Source organism: Lepisma saccharinum, chromosome 5 (genome assembly GCF_977018435.1).
Source record: "Lepisma saccharinum chromosome 5, izLepSacc3.1, whole genome shotgun sequence".
Classification (NCBI taxonomy): Eukaryota; Metazoa; Arthropoda; class Insecta; order Zygentoma; family Lepismatidae; genus Lepisma; species Lepisma saccharinum.
The window spans coordinates 87,152,036-87,175,590 of record NC_139233.1 but is presented as its reverse complement, the minus strand read 5'-3'; the positions used below and the strand labels follow the sequence as shown (position 1 = coordinate 87,175,590).

The window sequence follows — 23,555 nt, the reverse complement described above, 5'->3', positions numbered from 1 at the left end:
GCTTACAGGTTGGCAAAATCTGATATGAAAGCAGATAATACGCTTAAGTCTTATTTATATATAATTTTCACGAACGTACAATATTGTCAACAGTATCATATTTGAGCAGGTCGCTTGTCACCTAAACACTACAGCTTACAGGTTGGCAAAATCTGATATGAAAGCAGATAATACGCTTAAGTCTTATTTATATATAATTTTCACGAACGTACAATATTGTCAACAGTATCATATTTGAGCAGGTCGCTTGTCACCTAAACACTACAGCTTACAGGTTGGCAAAATCTGATATGAAAGCAGATAATACGCTTAAGTCTTATTTATATATAATTTTCACGGGCGTACAATATTGTCAACAGTATCATATTTGAGCAGGTCGCTTGTCACCTAAACACTACAGCTTACAGGTTGGCAAAATCTGATATGAAAGCAGATAATACGCTTAAGTCTTATTTATATATAATTTTCACGAACGTACAATATTGTCAACAGTATCATATTTGAGCAGGTCGCTTGTCACCTAAACACTACAGCTTACAGGTTGGCAAAATCTGATATGAAAGCAGATAATACGCTTAAGTCTTATTTATATATAATTTTCACGGGCGTACAATATTGTCAACAGTATCATATTTGAGCAGGTCGCTTGTCACCTAAACACTACAGCTTACAGGTTGGCAAAATCTGATATGAAAGCAGATAATACGCTTAAGTCTTATTTATATATAATTTTCACGGGCATACAATATTGTTAAGAGCGTCAGTTTCCGTAGAGCTCTCTTTTTTCATCTTCCCTCTATACAGTGAAGCTGTAGAAGACACAATTAGCTAACCTAGCATACAACATACCTTCCTAATTAATATGGATATTGTCACACATTCCTCTTATTTTATACTGTTGTAAATGGAAAAGATTATGTACGGTAAATGTTTTGTACATTATAGGGAAAAAATGCAAAATATCCCCCCAATTTTAATTCGATCCACCTCTGAATCGATTTTTTACATATTTTCACGCCGGCACATATGTTGTCCTATTTTGCTTCTTTTACTTGCCTTGCTTAATTAACTCTCGCTAATTAGCATTTTTTTTGGAAGAAGTCAACTAGAACAACATATGGCGGTATGAGAAATATGCAAATTAAAGAATATTTTAGTAATATAAGGGCCCTAGCAATTAGCTTCGTCGACTAAGAGTACTCTTTTAAACGTCTTCAGCTAGATCGTATTACTAAGCGAAGACGTTTAAAATGTTTGGGTGTTGAAAAAGTTTGACTTACTTTTTATTTCTATTGTTTGCTAATAGATGGCGCTGATAGTACCCCCTCCCCTCCCTCTCCCTCCTCCTCCTCCTCTGCTGTATGACAAATAGCACAAACATAAAATCAAGATTTTGGAGAGCAAGACATAAAATTTGCATGCATCTGATGTCGAACTAGGAACTTTATCTTTCGGGGGGGTCAACATTATTTTTTTACTCAGTCGTCATATAACATGAACACACGCAAACATTCACATGTGCTTTTATTATTTTGTTTTCGGTAAGTACAAGTATATTCTTACATAAATTATTGTTTAATTTAATAAATTGTAAACTCGGAGCCTGCTATACTAACATTCCTTCTGTGTTTCATTATACTATTGAAAGCAAATATTGCGTGCATACGGAAATAACACAGAAAAAAAAAGCGGATGGAAGCAATTTAAAATCAGTGGATCAAGGTTAGTATTACGAGAACGTAAAAACATGTGCTTTCATTCAACTTCGAAAAATAAGAATAAATGTGTGCATACAGAACACATATGCTTTCTTTTCACAGTTGTAAAATCATATAAATTGTACATGAAGTAAGTTGCGGGAAGGCTCTCTCTTTTATGTCTGTGTATATGTATGTTGTACAATTAGGTACAAGTATTGTACAAATTGTTGTACAATTATTTCCCCCAGTTGCCCAGTTGGGGGCACAACACTGGTACTATTTGTACCCACAGTGCTTACTCATGTATTTTGTTTAATATTTTATTTCAAATTCACTGTCAGAAACTAGTGTTGCCAGTTCCTGGATGTAGGTTTACCTACTCTGTTGGTTGTCACTGTCAAGCTCCCAGTATTCGTACAGCATAAAAAGCCATAACCCCCCCCCTCAAAATATATACATTGTATACGCCAAGATGCCCAATAGCCTAGCAACACATGCCAAAAGAACCCAGTGGGTTTATAAGTCAGTGCTGCCAACTCCTATTTGTAGGTTAGCTTATCCTGTAAAATATCATATAGTGGAATTTTTGTAGAGTGGGTTGGCAACACCGACGAGCCTCAAATGATGATTTCGAGCCTCAAATGATGATTCGAGCCTCAAATAATAATTCGAGCCTCGTCGGTATTGCCAACTCCTATTTGTAGGTTAGCTTAGCCAGTAAAAGATCATATAGTGGAATTTTCTTCGGATGGGTTGGCAAAACCCAAGCCTCAAAAGAGAAACATCCAATAGAGTTGCCAAATATAAAAAAAAACAATAGGTCCCCCTCATAAAAAACTACAATAAGAGCCCACAGGTCGCCAACACTAGGCCCCCAACAGTGTTGCCAGACATAAAAAATACATGGACCCCTCAGGCCCTTTGATGAAAATTTACAGTGAAAAACCCAGTAGGTTAACAACACTGTCAAAAAATCTACGGCAGTGTTGCCAGATGTAAACAGGGGGCAATAGGCCCCCCTCATAAAAAACTACAGTAAGAGCCCACAGTGTTTCCAACTCTGTGCCCTCAAAATATACATCATAAAAGGCTACGACAAGCCTCAAATGATGATTCGAGCCTCAAAAGATTATTTAGAACTGTCCAATTGTCTCTACTAAGAGTAGTCCATACTTTTTACATGGCTACGAGTATTCCGTATTGGAAGGAACAAATTACGGAATCTTCAAATTAAATCGTTAGAGAAAATGACCAAATTCCGTCGTTATCGTTTATGAGGAATCTTACACGCTCTGTAACGGGAATCCCTGGAGAAAGTGAACCAAAACAAGTCTATGCGCAAGTAGTGCCTCGAAAGCGCTCGACCAATGAATGCGTAAGAGAGGAAGTGAGTACATGGAGGGAGAAACGCGACTGCAGGTACCAGCCTTTTTCAGCAGCGCGCACTGCTTTACTCCACAAATTCTCGCTTTCTCCCTTTCTCTACTGTTAAGCGTGGTCTTGCTCCACAAATTCCAGAGAGAGTGTACACATATTATGAAGGGGAAAATGTTCTTCGGATAACATTTTAACTGAAGACAAATTACAATGAAACCTTCACACAATGAAAGTTATTCATTTTTACAGTTTTTATATTGAAAAATTAGCCTTCTTCCAATTACGAACTCCAATATTTAACAATCGAGGAATAAATCAGGATATATTTGTTACATACGCCTCTGTTGCCAGTGTGCCAAAGGAAAATCGAATGTCATCCCAACTTAGATATCTGCCTCGTGTAAAAATCCATCTTTTAAAGGTCAAGTTCCATTGTCGGATAAACTGACACGAGGACTGTCACAAAATGTAGTCTCTAAAAACTCCCTCTAATATCACATCGATAACCTAAAGGCTATCACACAGGATGCATGACTGAGTTAGAAATTCATTACAGGTTCAGTGGCTCTCTTAAGACCCATGTATAGGTTGGTATTTTGTTATTTGACGGATGATGAGAAGAGAAATTCTCCCTTTGATAACGGCACTGCCCCATTCTGGTTGCAATTTTAGCTCTAGGGGGATGTTTTATACATATTACTCCAATGATTCCAAAGAAATTACAGGAATTCTCCCAACAATGAAAATTTTGCAAATAGAGAGAGAGAGGGAGAGAGAGAGAGAGAGCGGGAGAGAGAGAGAGAGAGAGCGGGAGAGAGAGAGAAGAGGAGAGGAGAGAAGAAAAGAAAAGACATAGAGAAAAGAGAGATAAAGAAATGGACAAGAGCTCTATCTCTTTCATTTTTTATTTTTCTTCTCTCTCTCTATGTATTTCTCTCTTTCCGTCCCTCTCGCTCCATCTCTCTCTTATCTAGCAAAAACAGAGAAAGAATAATAGAGATAAATACAATTGAGAGAGAGAACAAAAAGAGAGGAACCGAGAAAAGAAGAAAGAAAGAGATAGATACATAGATAAATAGAGAGAGAGAGAGAGAGAGAGAGAGAGAGAGAGAGAGAATGAAATAGAGAGTGATTTCCCTGTATTCTTTCCTCTCTTGTTCTCTCTCTTTCTATCTCTTCTTATATCCTATTCTCTCTCTCTCTCTCTATCTTTCTATCTTTCCCTCTATTCTCCAAAAAAAAAACAGAGAAAGACTAATAGAGTAAGAAATATGAATGCACGAGAAATAGAGAGAGAGAGAGATAGAGAAACTGCCTTTGCACCTTATAGCCCTCCACAAGAACACTTCTTGTTCGATGGTTAGACCCGCAACACGTTTGATACCACGTTTATACAGTATATCGATTTCATCTTTAGGTGGTGATTTCGTGAAAACCTATATATTGTACAAATATTTATCAGAATTTAAATATGGCATTGTTAACTGAGTTAGATATTAGAGATATGGGTAAGAAAAAGGTACTCTGCCACCCTTGTTTCTGAAGGTGCAAACTGTATCTTCTTCTTTGGACACAAATCTATATTTACATGCAATTCACATACACCAACAAATCATGAATTTGCTTACCTCTATTGCTTCAGGTCTGGAAATAACTATGCATAGCTGGGGGCCAAACCAGGACCCAACCACGTCCCCATATGTTCTAATGTAATTATTCACCATACTGAAGACATCTGTAAAGATAATACTTCGTGTTTGTGCGCGTATACACAATACGAACATATATGAACAATTTACTGGCTAAATTAAGAATTGATTACGACAATTAGAGGCAAATAACAAAGTAAATAAATGTGAACATGTGTTTAGATTTATCTAGCCGTTTTGGTTTCACGTACCAAGCATTTTAGATTGACACACGCATATTTCCAAAAACTTCCCCTCTTTCTATTTTCCGTAGTAGCAGTAATAACGAAGTTGTCTTTTGAATCACCCTGTATATGCTTATACAATGTATAAGATATATCCAGTGTAGGCAATATATATATATATATATATATATATATATATATATATACACACACACACACACACACACAAACTCCTATGGTTAGTAGAGGGGACTGAGTAGACAATATTTGGAATACAACCATGACAATGTGTCGGATCTGCCTGTTGGTATGCAACCGGGTAGGCAGTACATGACGTTAGAAGAACACCTGATGGCACGTGACGTCTACCCTGCCGCGGTATCCTGACTGGTGCCCCTTTCGCGTGCCTGTGCTTCTCCGATGAACATGGTTGAGTACACGTTTGCAGAATACACGGACATGATCCTTGTGTATGGCGAAACGGAAGGGGATGGAAAAGCAGCTAGTCGGCTGTATCAAGAGCGTTATCCACAACGTGCGACTCCATCGCATACTCTTTTGGCTATCATTACGTAACGGTTCCGAGAACAAGGCATTTTCACCACCGACAGGAAGGACTGTGGTGCTCGAAAGAGACACCGCACGCCCGAATTGGAAGAGGCTGCACTGCACCACGTTGAGCAGGACCCGTCAACAAGTACGCGAACAATTGCGCGTGCAATGGGTGTTTCTTGCAGCATCGTGTGGGAGGTTCTGCATGAGCAACAACTACATCCTTACCACCACCAAAGGGTACAGGCTTTGAGACCGGCCGATTTTGTACCACGTGTTAACTTCTGCACGTGCTTTCTGCACCGCTGCATCGACGAGCCCCAGTTTCCACGTCGAGTTCTGTTCACAGATGAATGTAAATTCACTAGGGAGTGTGTTCTCAATTCTCGAAATAGCCTTCTCTGGGTAGACGAAAACCCTCATGCGACGCATGTCCGGGGATTCCAGCACAGATTTGCTATCAATATGTTAGCAGGTATTCTGGACGGTCATGTGATCGGGCCGTACCTTCTTCCATAAAGGCTAATGATCTTCCTACAGGAAGTATTGACCCTGTTCTTGGATGCTGTGCCATTGAACGTCCGTCAGGAACTGTGGTTTCAGCACGATGGCGCACCGCCTCACTTTACACGTGACGTTCGGAGACATCTCAACCGAATATTCGGACAAAGATGGATAGGCTGAGGTGGTCCAATCGCGTGACCCCCCACGATCTCCGGATTTAACGCCATTGGACTATTTCTTGTGGAGTCGTATGAAGAGTGTGGTGTACGAGACTCCTGTAGAGATAGAGGAAGATCTGCTGGCACGAGTTATGGTCGCTGCACAAGAGATTGACGGAACACCAGGTGTGATGGAGCGAGCGTACCGGAACATGATTAATCGGTACAATGTGTGCAACGACGATGGTGGTCGTCACATCGAGCTACTGTTGTAGTTGAGCAGCGCCGTATGCTACACATCCAGTGCAGAAGACAGAAACAAATTGTTGCGTTCCACTGTCGACACAAGTGTAATTGTGATCAATGAATGGTATGTTTCTCTTTTGTTCCCTTGGCATTGTTACCAAATAAATTTGTTTGTATTATGTACTGAGTCACACGTCATTCAATTCTGTACCTTACGTAACACCTCATTTTTTTCATTTTTTTTAAAGTTTCAGATACAGTACTGAAACAGTAACAGCAGGAAATTAACAATAACAACAACAAAATAGAATACAACATGGGACTGAAAAAAAAAATCAAAATTATACATACATCGTTAAGAATTTTCTAAAACTTTGTTCTGGCAAGAATATGTCCACATTTGGAGGCAAGTTATTATATGAGTGAGGAAGCCTGTAGAAAAGAGACCGCTGTAGAAGGGAGAGCCTTGTGGTGGGATTGTGGTGAAAGAGCTTGACGTTGCGGGTTGGCCGTGGGGGGACGCGTAGATGAAATTTGTTGAGCAGAAATTCGCATTTAATTTTACCATTCATAATTTTGCGCAAAAATTTCATGTCTGCTAATTCGCGACGAGTGTGTGGTGGTTGGATATTGAAGACAGACATAATATATGTTTTGTGAAGGTGTCTCAGAGAAGGTATTCTGTGGCGAGCAATGGCGAGGAAAAAGTTGAGGACAGAATCAATTCGGGAAAGATTTGTTTTTGAAACCATGGCCCAGATAGGAAAGCAATATTCAAGAAAGGGAGAGATAAGGGATTTGTAAAATATGCTGATGGATGATTAGTTTTGGATTTCAGTGAATCTGTACAGAAGACCGAGAAGACGCATTACTCTTTTAGTAGTGTTCGTAATGTGCTCATTAAAGTTTAATTTTTCGTCGATGATAACTCCGAGATCTTTCTGAAAGGAAACTTTTTTGATGGGATTGTTTTCAAGATAATAAGCAGAATCGAGTTTGTTCCTTCTTAGGGAAATGGTGAGGCAGAAGATTTCTTAGGATTCAATTGAAGTTTCCACTGGCGACACCACACAAGTAGTTCTGTAAGAGCTTGCTGTAAGATGAGAGCATCGTGTTCTGATGAGATTTATGTGAAGAGTTTACAGTCATCGGCAAACAGAAGTAGGAGAGATGACAGTCTGTCGGGGAGATCATCCATGTAAAGAAGAAACAAAAGTGGGCCTAAGACCCTCCCTTGGGGAACTCCAGACAAAGCAGTAAGATTGCTGGAAGAGGTGCCAGGAAGGATAATACGCTGCTCTCGTTCACTCAGATAGTCTTGTAGTAAGGATAGAAATTTCCCATGGATGTTAAATCTGGATTGTAATTTATGAAGAAGGAGAGGGTCTCCAAGATGGCGCAGTGGTAGTGTCATCGCCTTGTAATCAAGGGGTCTGGTGTTCGATACCCGGCGAAGGTACAAGTGGATAGGATCCCACTTTAAACTGTAGGTCCAGTCCCGATTAGCCTTACTGTGCATAAAGTGGACTTAACACACCAAATCAATCAATGAAGAAGGAGATTATGATTTATTTTATCGAAGACTTTTGAAATGTCCAAATATATAACGTCAAGCTGGGAATTATTTGTGATAGACTGAGTGGCATGTGAAAGTAATACCGATAGATTGGTCAAGCAAGAGCTGCCTGGAAGGAAACCATGCTGAGCAGTATTTATAAGGGAATATGTAAACTTTAGCAACCTGTATTTAATTATTTTCTCACAGACGATGGAGAGAGGTGACAAAAGAGAGATCGGTCTGTACGAATTTGTGGAATTTTTGTCTCCAGATTTGTAGATAGGTACAATATTGGCACGTTTGAACAAGTCAGAAACACTAACTAACTAACTAACTCCCTAGCCTTCTTAAACCCCAAGGTTCATGGCTGCAGCAACACAGGCCTTCCATCTTTCCCTATCTTGAGTAAGTTCTATATACTTTTTTCCATCCCTACCGATTTCCCTTAGGTCCATCTCAACGTTGTCCCTCCATCTTCGTCTTGGCCTTCCTACAGGTCTCTTACCATCAGGTTTCCCAACAAGAATCCTGTAAACTCCTCTTTCCTCTCCCATTCGTGCCACATGGCCTGCCCACCTAAGTCTTCTTCATTTAATTATTCTAATAATATCTGGACATGAATACAAATTATGTAGTTCTAAATTATGTAACCTTCTCCACTCACCTGTCTCCTCATCCCTTTTAGGTCCAAGTCGAGAAACACGCCTGTAGAAAAACACTTATTAAGTAAGAGGCACAGAGGGTGAGCCAAGGAGTCAGCAGTTTTACGAAGAAAAATTGTCGGGATTCCATCTGGGGCTAATGACGGGAGCATCGGCAAAAAGGAGAGGAGAGATTTGCTTCTTCAGGGGAGGTTTTAATCCAATAGAGAGTGTGTGAACTGACAGACTTGACTATAGGAAGAGGTCCAGAAATTGTCTCTGAGGAGAAATTTTCATGAAAAAAAACATTAAAAAGTTACGCTCTCTCATCTCCTTCAACGGTGGTACAATTATGCACAATTTCCATCCGCACACGCGGGTTTCTGCTTTTTGAATTAACTAACGAAAAGAACGTCTTTGGATCAGTCATACAAACTGATGTCAAGTTATTTACGTAATCAATATACTCATTTTTGAATGGGTTTTTTGAGTGCCTCCGAATATCACAGAATGTTTTATACTATGTGTGTTCATTGGGGTACTGTTTTCATAAGCTCCAAGCATGTTTTTTGATTTTCACAATAAGAATTAGTTCACTATCAAACCAAATCGGGTATTTCGCAGAGTGCGCTTTCTTGGTGGGCACAAAGTCCTTTATTGCAGCGAGCAGAACTTCCACAAACATTTCCACGGCGTCGTTTATCTCTTCCTGTTGCAGGAGAAACCAAGGGTAGGCATCTAGTGCTCGGCGAATTTTATTCCAGGGGGCTTTTCGCCACAGGCGGCGCGGTCCGTTCTGGGGGTGGAGGTTTTTGACCTCAGCGGATGGGAGGTGCACAGCGACATCGAGAGAGGCATGGTCTGAGGGTAGCAAGTTGCTTTGTGGAGTTATCTCCATTTCGCACAGTGTTGCCAGCACATAGTCCATATTACCTTCACCTCGTCTTTTGTGCATGTTATGTTGCTGCAACCCAATGCCGTACATGAAAGTGTCGATAAACCATTTGTCATTTGAGCAATTTGCACTTTGCGTGGTTGGATTTAACCAGCCAATTGAAAGATTGAATTCAACACACAACAGGACATCTCCACACTTAATGGCTGCCAACACCGAATCCCTGCAAGCTTCAAAGATATGCAGGGGAGTGTTTTTGTGTGGGCGGTAGTAGGCACCAAGAAGAAGCTTTTTACCTTTCTGAATATTAAGTTGCACCACAGGCTGGACTCAGATCACCAAGTAGTTTACAGTTCCAGTTAGTGTTTAAACAAATCATGACACCACCCCCACGTTGATTTAGACAGTCATTTCTAAAAATATTAAAGTGCTTGGCGAACGGAAGTTCAGTGTCACTCACAGTATCATTCATCCAGGTCTCGGTAAAATTTAAACAGTCATATTGTATTAATTCACTGAAATTTATAGCACAATCAGAGAGCTTGTTTTTTACGCTTTTTACATTCTGATAATATACAGAGAAAGCAGTTTCATTTTGATTTGGGGGACCGGGGTTCAGGTGGATGTCACGGCACATGAGAGCGAGGCAAAGCAGGTGAAAATGTCGGGCGACGGTTTGTTTACATCGCGGTTGCACCCCCAAGGGTCGGTAACCGCGACATGGTTGCCGAGAGTCCAGGTACACATCCAGCTGCAGGAAATAAAAAGGTCCTATTTCCCAAGTTTCATCCATCAAACGTAGAGTAAATAATCAACACTGACACACTCGGAAGTTGTTCTCCACAAATTTGACATGGTTGTACGTAAATGATTACACTTTAGGTCATCAGGTGATCTTCTGACGTCATGTATTGCCTACCCGGTTGCATACCAACACAGGCACATCCGACACATTGTCATGGTTGTAGCATGGAAACAGTACGTTTCCGGACATGGGTTCCTATTCCAAATATTGTCTACTCAGTCCTCTCTATTATCAATAGGAGTTTTTAAGGGACATTTCCGAGCACCCTGTATATATATACAGGATGTTCCTAAAGTTCGTTTCCAACGCGTAGAAGGTGATTCTACAAGTGAAAATAAACACAGAAGTTCATGTGACGAAATGCCGAAAACGGCATTCGGATTTATTGGAGTCGGAAAAAGTGCGAAAATGATGTTTACAAGGAAATAGTGATACAACGGCCAACCATATGACCGCGGCGAAGGGCGTTTCACAAAGAAATGCGGCATGTTCTATTAAAAAAATGCACGTGGAAGATGTGTGAAGTTGATCCGCAAGGGATTCCCCAATGGAAGCGAATGAGTCTGTTGAAGTGTTTAGTGAGATGTGTTATCCACGGAACGTGATATGTGGAAACTGACAACCAAGAAGAAAGCGAATATCCGTATTGGACATCACCATTACATAGAAAAACCAAGATGATGGTGGTGCTGCGCTAGGTTGCATATGTGTATACATGTTCACTGTGTGCAGCAGGTAGGAGGTGCCGAGGGAACCACATCACAGACGATTTTCAAACTGTCTGCCATTAACTTCCACACAGAGATGACAACGCCGAATCTACGATTGTCTAGTGCGAGCAAACAACCCCGCGGTAGGTGTTTCTAATACGAGGCGTTTCATCTCTCCCCATAGAAAGAAGTCTAGGGGAGTGATGTCCTGCGATCTTTCTGGCCACGACACAGGCCCACCCCTACCAATACTCCGATTGTGGAACAAGCCATCCAGGAAGTGACGCACATTTTGGTTAAAATGTGGTGGTGTACCATCGTGTTGGAACCATAGTCCTTGTCTCAGTGCCAAGGGCACATCCTGCAACAGTTTAGGCAAAACATCACGAACAAATGCATGATATGTGCCACCACACAGTCGAACAGGGAAAATGTACTGCCCAATCAAATGGCCATGCACTATCGCACACCACACGTTAACCGCAAACCTGTACTGATGGTGTGCCACGAGATTTGCAAGTGGATTTGCAAAATCCCAAACGTGACTGTTTTTACTATTGAACACGCCCGTTTTGGTGAACGTTGCTTCATAGGTCCACAACACCCTGTTCGCAAAATTCGGGATAGTTTCCATGTGATGCAAAAAAACATTGGTAAAATACCACACGTGGGCCAAAGTCCTGAGGTAAAATGTCTTGTACGTTTTGGAGTTTGAAAGGGCACATCCCCTCTTCGGACAGGACGCGCCACACATTAACATGGGAGGTGTTGTGGGCACTGGCTATAGCGCGCGTACTGGTGTCAGGACAGCATTTAACACCGCATCCACAAACTGATCTGTGCGCACACTTCGTAGTCTTCCAATTTCTCGACGGGGTGGTAGCACTGATCATGTTTCCCGAAGTCGAGTATGCACTCTTTGAAAGAAGGTGTGCGACGGTAGACTCCTATTTGGAAAACGTTCCCCACACAAACGCCGTGCTGCATGGCTATTACTTCCTGTCTCGCCATAAATGAGATGCATGTCTGCCAGCTCCTCTGCGGTGTATGCAGCCATCCCTAATGCTGGATATTTGCCGACCCACAGACGACAAACACTAATGCACTGTACACGGTAGGCTGTGTCTATCGATAACACCTAGCAGTGCCTATTGCGAGGTTTGCCCAATCCGTTAAGCTCACGTCCTTCCACTCGTACGTATTCAACCGCAAACGTGTGATGGTAACCTGATGCGCTGTGATGCGGATATCGCGGTACGGGAAGCACGAATGGCAGCGACCGGTGCTATCTTGCTGGAAGAAAACTACTGTGGTAGCACTCCTAGCGGGAAACGACAAACTCAAGGTCACGCTTCGGCCTTTCTGCGTGTGGGTACGTACAAATGTCCACAACACAACATCGCGACCAAAAACATCGCCCATGCTAATCACTCCATAAAACCCTTCCCTAACCACATGACTTCAACAGACCCATTCGCTTCCTTTGGAGAATCTTTGCGCATCAACTTCACACATCTGCCTTGTGCATTTTTTTGTGGAACGCCCTTCGCCGCGGTCATATGGTTGGCCGTTGTGTCACTATTTCCTTGTAAACATAATTTTCGCACTTTTTTCGACTCCAATAAATCCGAATGAGTGCCGTTTTCGGCATTTCATCACATGAACTTCTGTGTATATTTTCACTTGTAGAATCACCTCCTACCCGTTGGAAACGAACTTTAGAAACACCCAGTACAGTATATATACTATACATATATGTATAAATACACTGTCCATTACAGTTTAACATGGCAAGGTATCACGTAAATGATTGAAAACAAAATTTTAACTGTAGATACACTTTCCAATATGTGCACTCCCCTCCCAATATGGTTTTCACTTTCCTCCCCGAAAATTTTGTTAGGCATTTATGTTAAATGTTAAGAGTGAATAATCTACTTTCATTATAGATGCCATTGATGAATTTGCATTGCTAATAAAAGTATAGGTTCGGAAAAAATAATAACTAGCACGAAATGCAGAAATGTTTATGTATTCAAGCCAAACGTATTGACAAAAAACATCGATATGACGGAGGGGGTACAACACCACAAAAATTAATAATGTTTAATTGAAAATTCAAGTTCTGAACATTCCCCTATTAAAACTTCTGAAACCATAGCCCTGTCTAGTTCGCTGCACTTTTCGACAATCGGTGTAGTGCAGGTGTATCCCGGTGTCAAGCTGGTGCAAGGAAATGACGTTCAACCAAGTAGACGGAAAGCGGTGTTCAAGTTCAGAAGAATACAACAAATGCCTGTCTGCTGCTTTAAACGTTCATTTGATTAGTTAGCACGTGACCATATGCCACACACTGCACCGCTCCAGATCGTACTGCAAACGGTGCAGACACCAAATACACTACTTGACACCAAATCAACGAAGTAGGCGAGACGGTGTTGCACCGCGTAACCAACTACTGTTGGATTAAAAATTATAGATACTAGAGTTTGGACTCCAATTGAAAATTAACCAGTAGACCTACATAAAAACGAGTTACACCTAAATTTAGCTTATTCAATTCTGCGTTAATCTATGCTAACCAAATGTTTTTTGGACAATGCTTTCCATTTTTTATCGTCATGATCCTATTTTTAGTTTTACAAACGATGATGGTTCTCTTTGAAATTCTAAAAGTAAAAAATGGGTGGTCCAATCGTGATGCAATTTTAGTTCGGTGCAGGCAGAAAGGTTTTAAACACAAATCTTAGTTTCCAGATTTTTAAAATTGTTCAATAAACGTTCTTATCAATTTTGTGAAACAACTTTTTCTTAGTATTGGGTACTCCTACAAATACACTGTTGGTCTTGTTTTGAACCTCTTTGCTTCTGTTCCTAAAATCCATTACCATTGTCAATTCACATTGCGAAACCGATTTTATACAGGTTTTTATTCAACTGGGTAAAGATGTACGCGGAACGTGGCAACACCGCACATAGCGATGTCCGTTGAACCGTGGAAACTGTCACTGCGAGTCGGTGTGCTATGTTGCCACATTTCGCGTAAATCTTTGTAGGCAACTAGACGCGGCTCATGATTCTCAAGTGGAAAACCTTTGATTCTTTCGATCCAGTATATCCCTTACCTTTTTTCGTTCCCAAGAAGTCAAGGGCGACGCCAAATAGTGGTAATGTAGGAGGAGACGGAATGTTTTTGATTAACAGTGCCATCCTGCTTCTTGACTGCTTGTAGTAAACCAAGAAACACAACGCTGCCGGGACTACCAGTAAAAAGCTGGCATTCCATAGAATAGCAAGCATCCTTGTAGCTGAAGCAAACATTGAAAATGGTGAAGAAAAATTGTAGCTTCTGTGTGCGAGGCTCTGGAACTACGAAAATTGATTACGTTTGTAAGTACTTAAAGCGAGAGGTGTGGTGTGTCTTGTAACAGTAACACGACATGACTGAAGGTCAATGCTCGCGCATCTAATATGTTGAAGCTACTTCAAGGTCAAAGATAAGCTTAACTATGAGAGAGAGGCACATGTTAAGGCAGTTCGAAAGAGTTTAACGTTATCCAATTATTATCTGAAAGAGTGTCAGAGGTTAATTCTGCTCTGAGAATATTTGTAAATGGGCCATCACTCCCTTCATTTGTCAAGTCATTAGACGTGCGCAACAAGTTTCAGTTAGGGAGCGTTAACACCTAGTCAAGTGGTATGACCAGGTGAGCTGTGCGATATCGATGTCTAGTCGATATATCAAAAATCGACGTCGACAATATTTTTATTTTACTTCGCGTTTTGTGCCTCTTGGCTAATTTGCGAAGATGGAGATGAGTGATGAAATTGATGAATGGACATTCACATACATCCATGCACGAGCGGAATTCAAACCCCGGACCCTTGGCGTCGCAGAGCGATGTGCTAACCACTCAGCCACGGGGTCCGACAGAAGAAGTATTGATGTCGACGACGACAATAATAAATATATCGAAGTTAAAGGTACCATCTCGAGCCGCGGTGATCTAGTATGTAGGGTGTCTGACTGCTACGTTGGAGACCCAGGTTTATTCAACTACTATGACATGCCAATATTTAGGTACATAATTTCTTGCGTCTGTTGACAAATTTCGACCTGCTAAAATGGTCGAAGTTTGGGTTGCGCGACTTTGAAACACTCTGCATTTTAAATTATACACGGAGTTGCACATCACGTGTTATCACTCGTGTGAAACTCATGCTCTAATTATAGATCCTGTCTAGTTGACGTAGGCAATTAAAATAAGCCCTTGCCACGAGTAATCATTCACTGAGCAATAAAGTATTCACGTCATGCTGTTAGCCAAAATGCTTGTTTACAAATAAACTAACCTATACGAGCTCCGTTAACCTTACTGCGCATAAAGTGGACTTAAAACGCCAATCCAACAACAACTATACGAGGTCCGGTATCTACGATTCAGCCTTAGGACTTTTGGCTCTTGATAGCAATAAGATAACCTTGAAGCCTTATGAAACAAGAAGGAAGACAACCGTAGCATTTCTAGCTAAGCGAACTTCTTTCTTATAGACCAGGAATCGCCTAACTGTCGCTCAAGAGCTACCGGTACTCTCACCTCATTAGTTCTCCGGCAGTTTGTTTCTTTATACAGCATATTTTAAGAACATATAATTCAATCAACAGGTGTATCAATATACGCTGTACATAACACATCTTATAACTAACTTCGTTGACCCTGTGCCGGAATTCGCATTGATATTGAGGGAAGCTTTTCCACTGGCTGCTCACTGCCAGTGGCACAACCACAGGGGGGGGCAGGGGCCATTGCTCCCCAAACCTTCGACGGAAGTCCATTCTAGGGGGGAAAAGGGGGGCAAACATTGACGGCCAAGGGCACCTGCAAGGGGGCACAGAGAAGAAATTACGCGCCCCCTTGATTTAAATACATTTCGTAAAGTTTTCTTGCTCTCTACGCTCGAAATACCTTCTTTTCTGAGTCTCGTAAAGTCCAGAGCCCTAGCGCGGGTCGGCGGGAGTCAGCCATGGGCGCCGAATACTCTAAATAAAAAAGAATCTGAAAGAGGTAAGTAATGCCTTGGCGCCCCGTGATACTATTTGAGCCCCATTAGGGCAAATAGGGGGGGCAAGGAGGCAAATATTGGCGGCACAGGGCACCACCTGCACGGGGGCACAGAGGAGCAATTGCCCTCTTAGATTTCAAATTTTATGCAAATAAAAATACATTTCGTAAAATTTTCTTGCTCGCTTCTCTCGCAATACCTGCTTGTCTCAGTTTCGTCAAATTAAGAGCCATAGCTAGGGGGTGGCGGGAGTCGTTCGTGGATGCCGAGCGATCTAAATGAAAAAAAAAAAGTTGTAAAAAAGAGAATACCATGGCGTTCAACAACAATCAAAATTGTTTTCAATTGCAAAAATTGGATCTAAAAATTTTCTTCATCGCTTCGCTCGCAATGTACTTCTTTTCTGAAATGTAATGTATTTAAATAATATTTTTTGTAGTAATGTATGTGATAAACTTTGAATACAACTTAGTGTTAGCATGTTGCATATGTATTTTTTTATTTTGTGTCGCTCCATATTGCATTTGTGTAAAACATATGTTGTACATGAAGGATATACATGTTATATGTACAAAAGAGTTATCTTCGGAATGCATTTATCATTCATTTTCTGCCATTCAAAAATACAGTTTGTTTGCTTGTTTTCCATTATTAGCTAATGTGAAATTGATGGTGTTGAAAAAAAATATTTCAAATCTTTGAAACTACCACTAGTAATAATCATAAAAATAATAATGTCATTATTATTATTATTATTATTACGTTTATCCTGGTACTTATCCCTCCCCAGACAAAAATTCGTGGTTACGTCTCTGCTCACTGCAGGTGCTAGCAGGGATCTTGCGGGAAATATTTTCACCGTCTACTCACTACAGGTGCTGTAAGCGACCTTCAAGTAAACATATCCACTAGCTACTCACTGCATGTGCTGCCAGCACAAGATAAACTTTTCCACTGGCTCCTCACTGCAGGTGCTGGAAGCGATCTTGAGGGAAACATTTCCACTAGCTGCTCACTGCAATTGCTGGCAGCATAACTTTACGAGCTAAGGGTTTCGTCCAAAGGCGGGTCCCTGGAGACTCAATTGGGGTAGTTGAATCTGAGCCCTACCGGATTTCACCCTCTGTATTAGAGGGTAGGACCCGTTGACTAACGGGCGACGAGTCAGAGGTAGATCAGTTAAATTAACGCAACACAAATTGAATAGCTAATTGACTGAGTTTTATTTAGTAAGTCATAACACTCCAATATAATAACAGAAGGGGAAGTTAGAGGCGAAACGATTTACACCATAAAGGAGCAGGATCACCTGGGGCGTCAAGTATTTAAGCGCTCATCGAGCAACCTGATCGCTCGGCTACTTGACGGCCAAATAGGCGTTGCTCCGCGAGCGCTGCTCACTTGATCGCTGATTGAACTTGAACCTTGCTCGTCGCTTGTTTCAGACACAGAATATAGCGTTTTTGTATTTTGATCTCGTGAGTGAGACAAAGGGAAGAAGAGGAAAACTGTGTGATATGATTATTGCGGGGTGGCGATCGATCAATGAGGAAATATTTAAGATGAACGGCTTGCAATATATAGCATAATTACAGAGGAAGATCAAGTAACAGAAGGTGATGTAATATTCCAGTTTTGTAATTGTATTAAAATGAAAGTGTTGTTTATTCCAAATAATAAATATTGACACACCGTAGTTTTGGAAAGTTGTGCAAGGGTGAGATAATGAAAATTTCGATAGTTTTCTTCACATCAACTATTCTATTTCCATAATTAACAGCTTTTGAAACACCGAAACCTTGTCCATTCGACGCAGCCACATTGATCACAGATTATTCAAAGGCACCTATATTTTGATCAATTAGCAAGCAGTCCCAAGTAAATGATCTGTCTGCTGAAGGAGCGAAAATCTTGCTCAGCGAGAGTAGCTCAGATACTTGACGGGCCCCTGGACGCTGGAACGGTCTGCTGGGCGCTGGTCCCGCTGGCTGGCCTGAGGTGTCTCTCCTCTGGGCAGGCCCTGGTTTGGGCACCACGGCTTCAGGCGGACCTGTAGTCGAATCAATTTTTTTGTTTTGACCAAGAATTGTGGTGGAAATTGTAGAGGTTAGAGTCGAGCAAGCTTCCTTCCGGTGCGGGACTCGCCTCTCTGGCAGTGATGGGCTGTTGCCGCGTTTACCCAGGAAGTAACTTGCAGTAAAACAATGCAACGTCCGCGCGCCGGAGCACTGCACACTACACCACGGAGCGGTGCAAAAGTGTACCCATATATGCTAGGTTGTAGCCAGCCGAAAACATGGACTCAAAGTATCTCAGGGCTTGCGGGGTTTATTATGGAAAGGTCAAAGGTCAACTAGTAAATGTTTATTTATATTTATACACGCATGTAAATAACCTGTTTAGCACATACGCTCTTAAATCCTCCTCAGTGAGGTACCTGGATAGTATTAGTATTCTTATCTAATTTAGGGGGAACCAACTAGAGTCGTTTTCACGTTCAGAAGACATAATGGGCTCTTATGGGCAATGCATTTCTTATGGGAAATACGAGCGCGGTGTTGTGAAATTTCTGGATTTACAAATTTAGTTTAAGTAAAATTGGTACCTGCAGTTTTGCAGGAAATTTTGTAGAGAATACGATGGTGAACACAAAAAACTGGTAACTTGCTTACATAATTTTAGATAAATTAAAAACGCAAATTTTCTGTGAAAACACAATTTTTATATTGTTTTCATTCCTAACGTTGAAACATGCCGTAAAATTGAAGCATTCATTATGAAAAAAAATGACACTGTTTTCTAATTGTCATAGGTGACGGTGGTGCTCAGAATTTATCAATACTTTAAAGCATATTCGCATTAAAAAAATATTCAAATAAAGTATGTGGAGATTTTTTATATTCGTGCAGTAGAAAATGTCGTCGCTGGCCATTTTTTGTTCTGTAATTCCAAGTAAAAACTTCCAGCGGCAAAGTTGTGGAGAAAATAATGAAATTATTTTTCATAACCACTCAAAGGTTCCCAGAAATATTACTTCCCTGCATTTGGAGTTTCTTTTTAACCCGAACCGCGCGCGAAGTAAGGAGACGTTGTCTGGCCATCTTGAGCTGACTCACCGCAGCATTCCGGCTAATCACCACCAAGTTTTCGAGTTGTTATTTTATTTCCATTCAGTAAAAATATGAACTTCATGCAGTTTGTTTTAATAGAATTGAAATTACTTAAATTTCATAATTGACAATTATTTTCAATGCTGCTGTTGTGAGCAACATTAGTGCTGTCGCAAGTACAAGTTGTTTTTGTTTACATTACTGTCGACATTAATACTGAAATGAAGATCACCTTTCAGTTTCCAACGTACACATAAATTCATAGACACCATATTAACCTTTGCAAGGCTTTACAACACGTGACAAAATATGGGGCTTCAAGATAGAAATATGACATGCCTTGCTTGAGCCATTCACGTCTTACCAGTTCACGTGGGCCATAACTCATTTGTTTGTTTGGGTTGCAACTTGAATCTAACCCATGTGCCAGGATCCCCTTACTTGAGTGAGAAATCTGCTTTGGTCTGTTTAGACTTTTTCCCTCTCTCGAAAAAGTGTTTTCAGTTGTGTGAGCTCTCAGTGAATTTTACTATTTTAAGGCCGTACTAAAGGCAATTTTGTGGTAATTTTTCGATAACAGACGGCAGCACCGTTTGCCATGGCAACCGAGGTCCATGTTGCCAGATCTCCGCGTAATCAAGGCAGATACATACATGTTGGTCAATAAGGGTACTCGATGTGAGATGAAGCCATATTGGTTAGAGGTGAGTTAGTGGATTAAAAAGAAATAGTAAATCAGGGAAATTGATAATCATGAGATTTTAGTTATATGTTCTTCTTACAGAAATAAGCAATATATCATCAGTGGAAGGTAGTAATAGTCGAGATATTAATATAAAATCCGTTGTTTTATATTAAGTATTTTTTTAATATTTAGAACGCAGAGAAGAAAATACAATTATAAGTGTAGTTAATTCAAACACGAAACGGGCCAAGTGAGGACAGTAATTGAAATAATTGAAAACATTATGTGAATTCGTTTGAAGCAAATGCTGCGTTGACTCAGGCACGTATCCAGGGGGCCTCGAGCCCCCCCCCCTCAAAGTTTTCGGTTTACACGTGATAAAATGGGTCTTTTTGGTTTCTTGTGTGTGTGAAATAAAATAATGTGACGAAAATTTAAGAAGATAAATAATTATCGAGGCAAGGTAAATTTTTCTATAACCCTGTAATTGATAAAAGCACGTATCCAAGGTGGGGATAAGGGGGGTCGAGCCCACCCTCAGGAAATATTTCAGTTTACACTAGATAAAGTAGGTTTTTGGCTTCTTGAATAATGTGACGATAATTTGAGGAGAGTAATAATTATCTAGGCAAGACAGAAAATTTTCTATAACCTTTTTATTAATAATAGCATATATCCAAGATGGGGATCAGGGAGGTCGAGCCCCTCCCCAGGGAAATCTTTCAGTTTACACTTGATAAAATTAGGTTTTTGGCTTCTTGAATAATGTGACGATTGAGAGAAATAATTATCGAGGCAAGAGGGAGAATGTTCTATAACCCTGTTATTGATAATAGCACGTATCCAAGGTGGAGATCAGGGGGTCGAGCTCCCGCATGAAATCTATCAGTTTACACTGGATAAATTAGTGTTTTGGCTTCTTGAATAATGTGACGATAATTTAAGGAGCGTAATTATCAAGGCAAGACGGAGAATGTTCTATAACCCGTTTGTTGACAATATTGCACGTAAACTTTTATTACGCTTTCATTGTTGTTGTCGCAGCGAGCGCGATCATTGTGTAAAGATTTGTCATCATTTAGAAGCTGCACAACAAAGCCTGCCACGAATAGGACGATTCTTTGTATTATGTATTCTTTGGAAAGCGGAAAAGGAAACATTCTTAAATAAGAGGTGGAGTCGAACTACTGGTAACATTAACGAAAGGTTTTATCTGCGGAACATTCTAGAATATAATGAAGACATAAATAAATACCCGGCTTCAATTTCCCGGTTGATCAGTGCAACAGAATCTGTTAGTAATTCGAAAATGAAAAGGACTAGTGAAGCAATTTCCTGTAAACTACGGAAGTCTACTGTTCCAGTTCGTGTCCAAAGTTGAAAATATTGCCGACTAGGAGCCTCAGTGTAGTGCTAGTTCGAGGCATGAGCCGAAGAGATCGAAGGTCTCTAAAGTGAACATTTCACGAGTACCGGATATTGGGGCGGTTTATTAAGACATAAATAAGTTGTATGTTACGCCCTCCCTTGCCCGGGAAAACAAATGCTACCACTACCTAGATAGAGGCGGCAAAATCTCCCTCGGGCAAGCGAAATAGCGTTACGGTCCAGGATAAGTTCGTGTGTAGGAACCGGTGACCAACAGTGCATAGTAATAAGCCATATCGAATAAAAACAAAGACATACCACCTCTTTACCTGTGGCCGGGAAGCGGCTAGCTGCATACCTGAAAATCACGGGTAGCGACATGTATACGAAAATGATATAGCCCAAAATTAACATGAAAATATAAAGTATATTCTATTCATAACCAACAAAAATGGATTTATTACAGGTCCCCACACTTGCACTCTCACATTCTCTCTCAGATTCAATCCTCATGGGGTCATCGACACAAGAAATGTACAGGTTTTATGACGACAAGCCCTAATTATTGCATTCTCAATTAATTTTATCTTACTTTTTGTCTAATCAGGTCATTTGTGATTTTGCTCCAGTGCTACTTAAATCCTAGCCAGCCCTTACTTAAGTTCACCTTTTGTTTTTTTAAAAAAGAAACTAGTCGGCGCGGTGACCATACATTACTTGACCAGTATAAACAAAGGCGTCTCAACGGCAATTACATTCACGTGGGCGGACGTTTTCCTTTTACAAGACCTCACGTGGTTCCAAACATAACAAATAACCTCCGTTGAGTGGCGCAAACATATACTCTCTAGCGGGCGGGACTTAAACACTTCGCCGCGACGAGCAATTCACATTACCAGGCAAATACTTTAACAAATAATCACATATGCGACCGGACATAGCTAGCAGCGACACAGCGCTGACACATAAAAATGAACAAACCTCAAGTAGAATATGCAGTTAAGCGGGCGGCGCTTTACTCTAATAGTACGCACTTTAAACAAATACAAAGGAGCACAAACAACAATGAATTTAAGATCATAAAAAAATATCACAAGGAATAAGAAAAATTGACCTGAGACGAATAGATTACAAATGACAAGCGCGACGGGAGTTTGGTATGAAGTTCGAGTTGAGTGGGCGTTTTCAAAATGTCGACGAATTTCAAGGGCGTTCTCTAAATCAATCGGGCCGTCACGTGTTAAGGTTCATACAGATGAATACTTTACCATCTCTCAGCTTCCGGGGTGCATCCTGGCGTCTTTATGGGCGATTGAAAACACATAGTATCCACGCGAAAGGTTTCCTTGGTCGTGACGATGAAGATGCAAAAAGGGTTCAAACACCTAGTTCCCCGGCTCCTCTTCCTCTCGGGATCGGTGGATCTCCGTGGTATGGCGCGGTTCGGACGTCGCATCTGAGCGGTCGTTGTAGGCGTCGTCGGCGTCGTCGGGGCGTCAACATCTCTCTCTACGTCTCTCTGTCGCGGCTGGTAGGCGTCGTCGGGGCGTCAACGTGGCGGATGGTAGGCATCGTCGGCGTATCAATAGGGCGGCGTTCGACGTTCTCTCTCTCTCCATGGCGGCGGATAGGCATCATCGGCGTAGTTTCTTCTGACATCGGGCGAATCGACGTAACGCCCTCATCTCTCTTCTTCATCTAGCCCGCCATAGTTTCCGGTGTTCCTCGTTTCTCAAAAATTATAAATGGCGTAAGCTAATCACGGAAACACGGTTTCGCTTCAACTTCCCCCAGCGGTTGAGGTAGGCGCACTCGTGTAGACTTACTGCCTATCACACACACTGGTGTTCGCACAACACAACAAAGTCCACTGTACACGAAAGGTAGCACGAAGGTGCTCTCGTTCCAAGAATCGCGGCAAAACTGTATATGGAGAGGTAGCAAGGAGCGGCTCTCGCTACAAGGATCGCGGTAAGACTGTGTAACGAAAAACCATGTCCTTCGTTTTATTTGGATTTTGAAAAAGGACGCTAGGCGCACGTTGGAGTGACGCTTCCGGAGAGGTTATTCCACCACGCTCTATTGTCTCTAAACTAGGACGGACCGTGTCCGAAGTTTACTTGTGCGGATTAAGCTTCCGCCTGGCTGTCGCCCATAGCTCAATTGCAATCGCTGTCCACAAACTGATCAATTAGAACCGATTTGATCTGGCGTCCGTAATTGTCGCTTGATCGTGACGAAACTCCACACATCCGTCCTTGCACACATGCCGCTGCGCTGGTATAAGTTTCACATGAATCTGACCGTTG

General features: G+C 41.3%; 1 protein-coding gene across 1 annotated transcript in view; it reads right to left on the bottom strand.

Moving 5' to 3' along the window:
• LOC145987928 (cytochrome P450 4C1-like) overlaps window positions 1-14,463 on the bottom strand; it is a 101,382-nt gene extending 86,919 nt beyond the window's left edge. Inside the window, exons 1-2 of the mRNA XM_083122747.1 lie at window positions 14,145-14,463; window positions 4,706-4,812 (exon numbers count right to left, since the gene is read on the bottom strand). Of these exons, the coding sequence (XP_082978873.1) occupies window positions 4,706-4,812; window positions 14,145-14,340 (303 nt within the window). The 5' untranslated portion in view covers window positions 14,341-14,463. The remainder of the gene's footprint in view (window positions 1-4,705; window positions 4,813-14,144) is intronic.
• Between the last annotated feature and the right edge of the window lie 9,092 nt (window positions 14,464-23,555).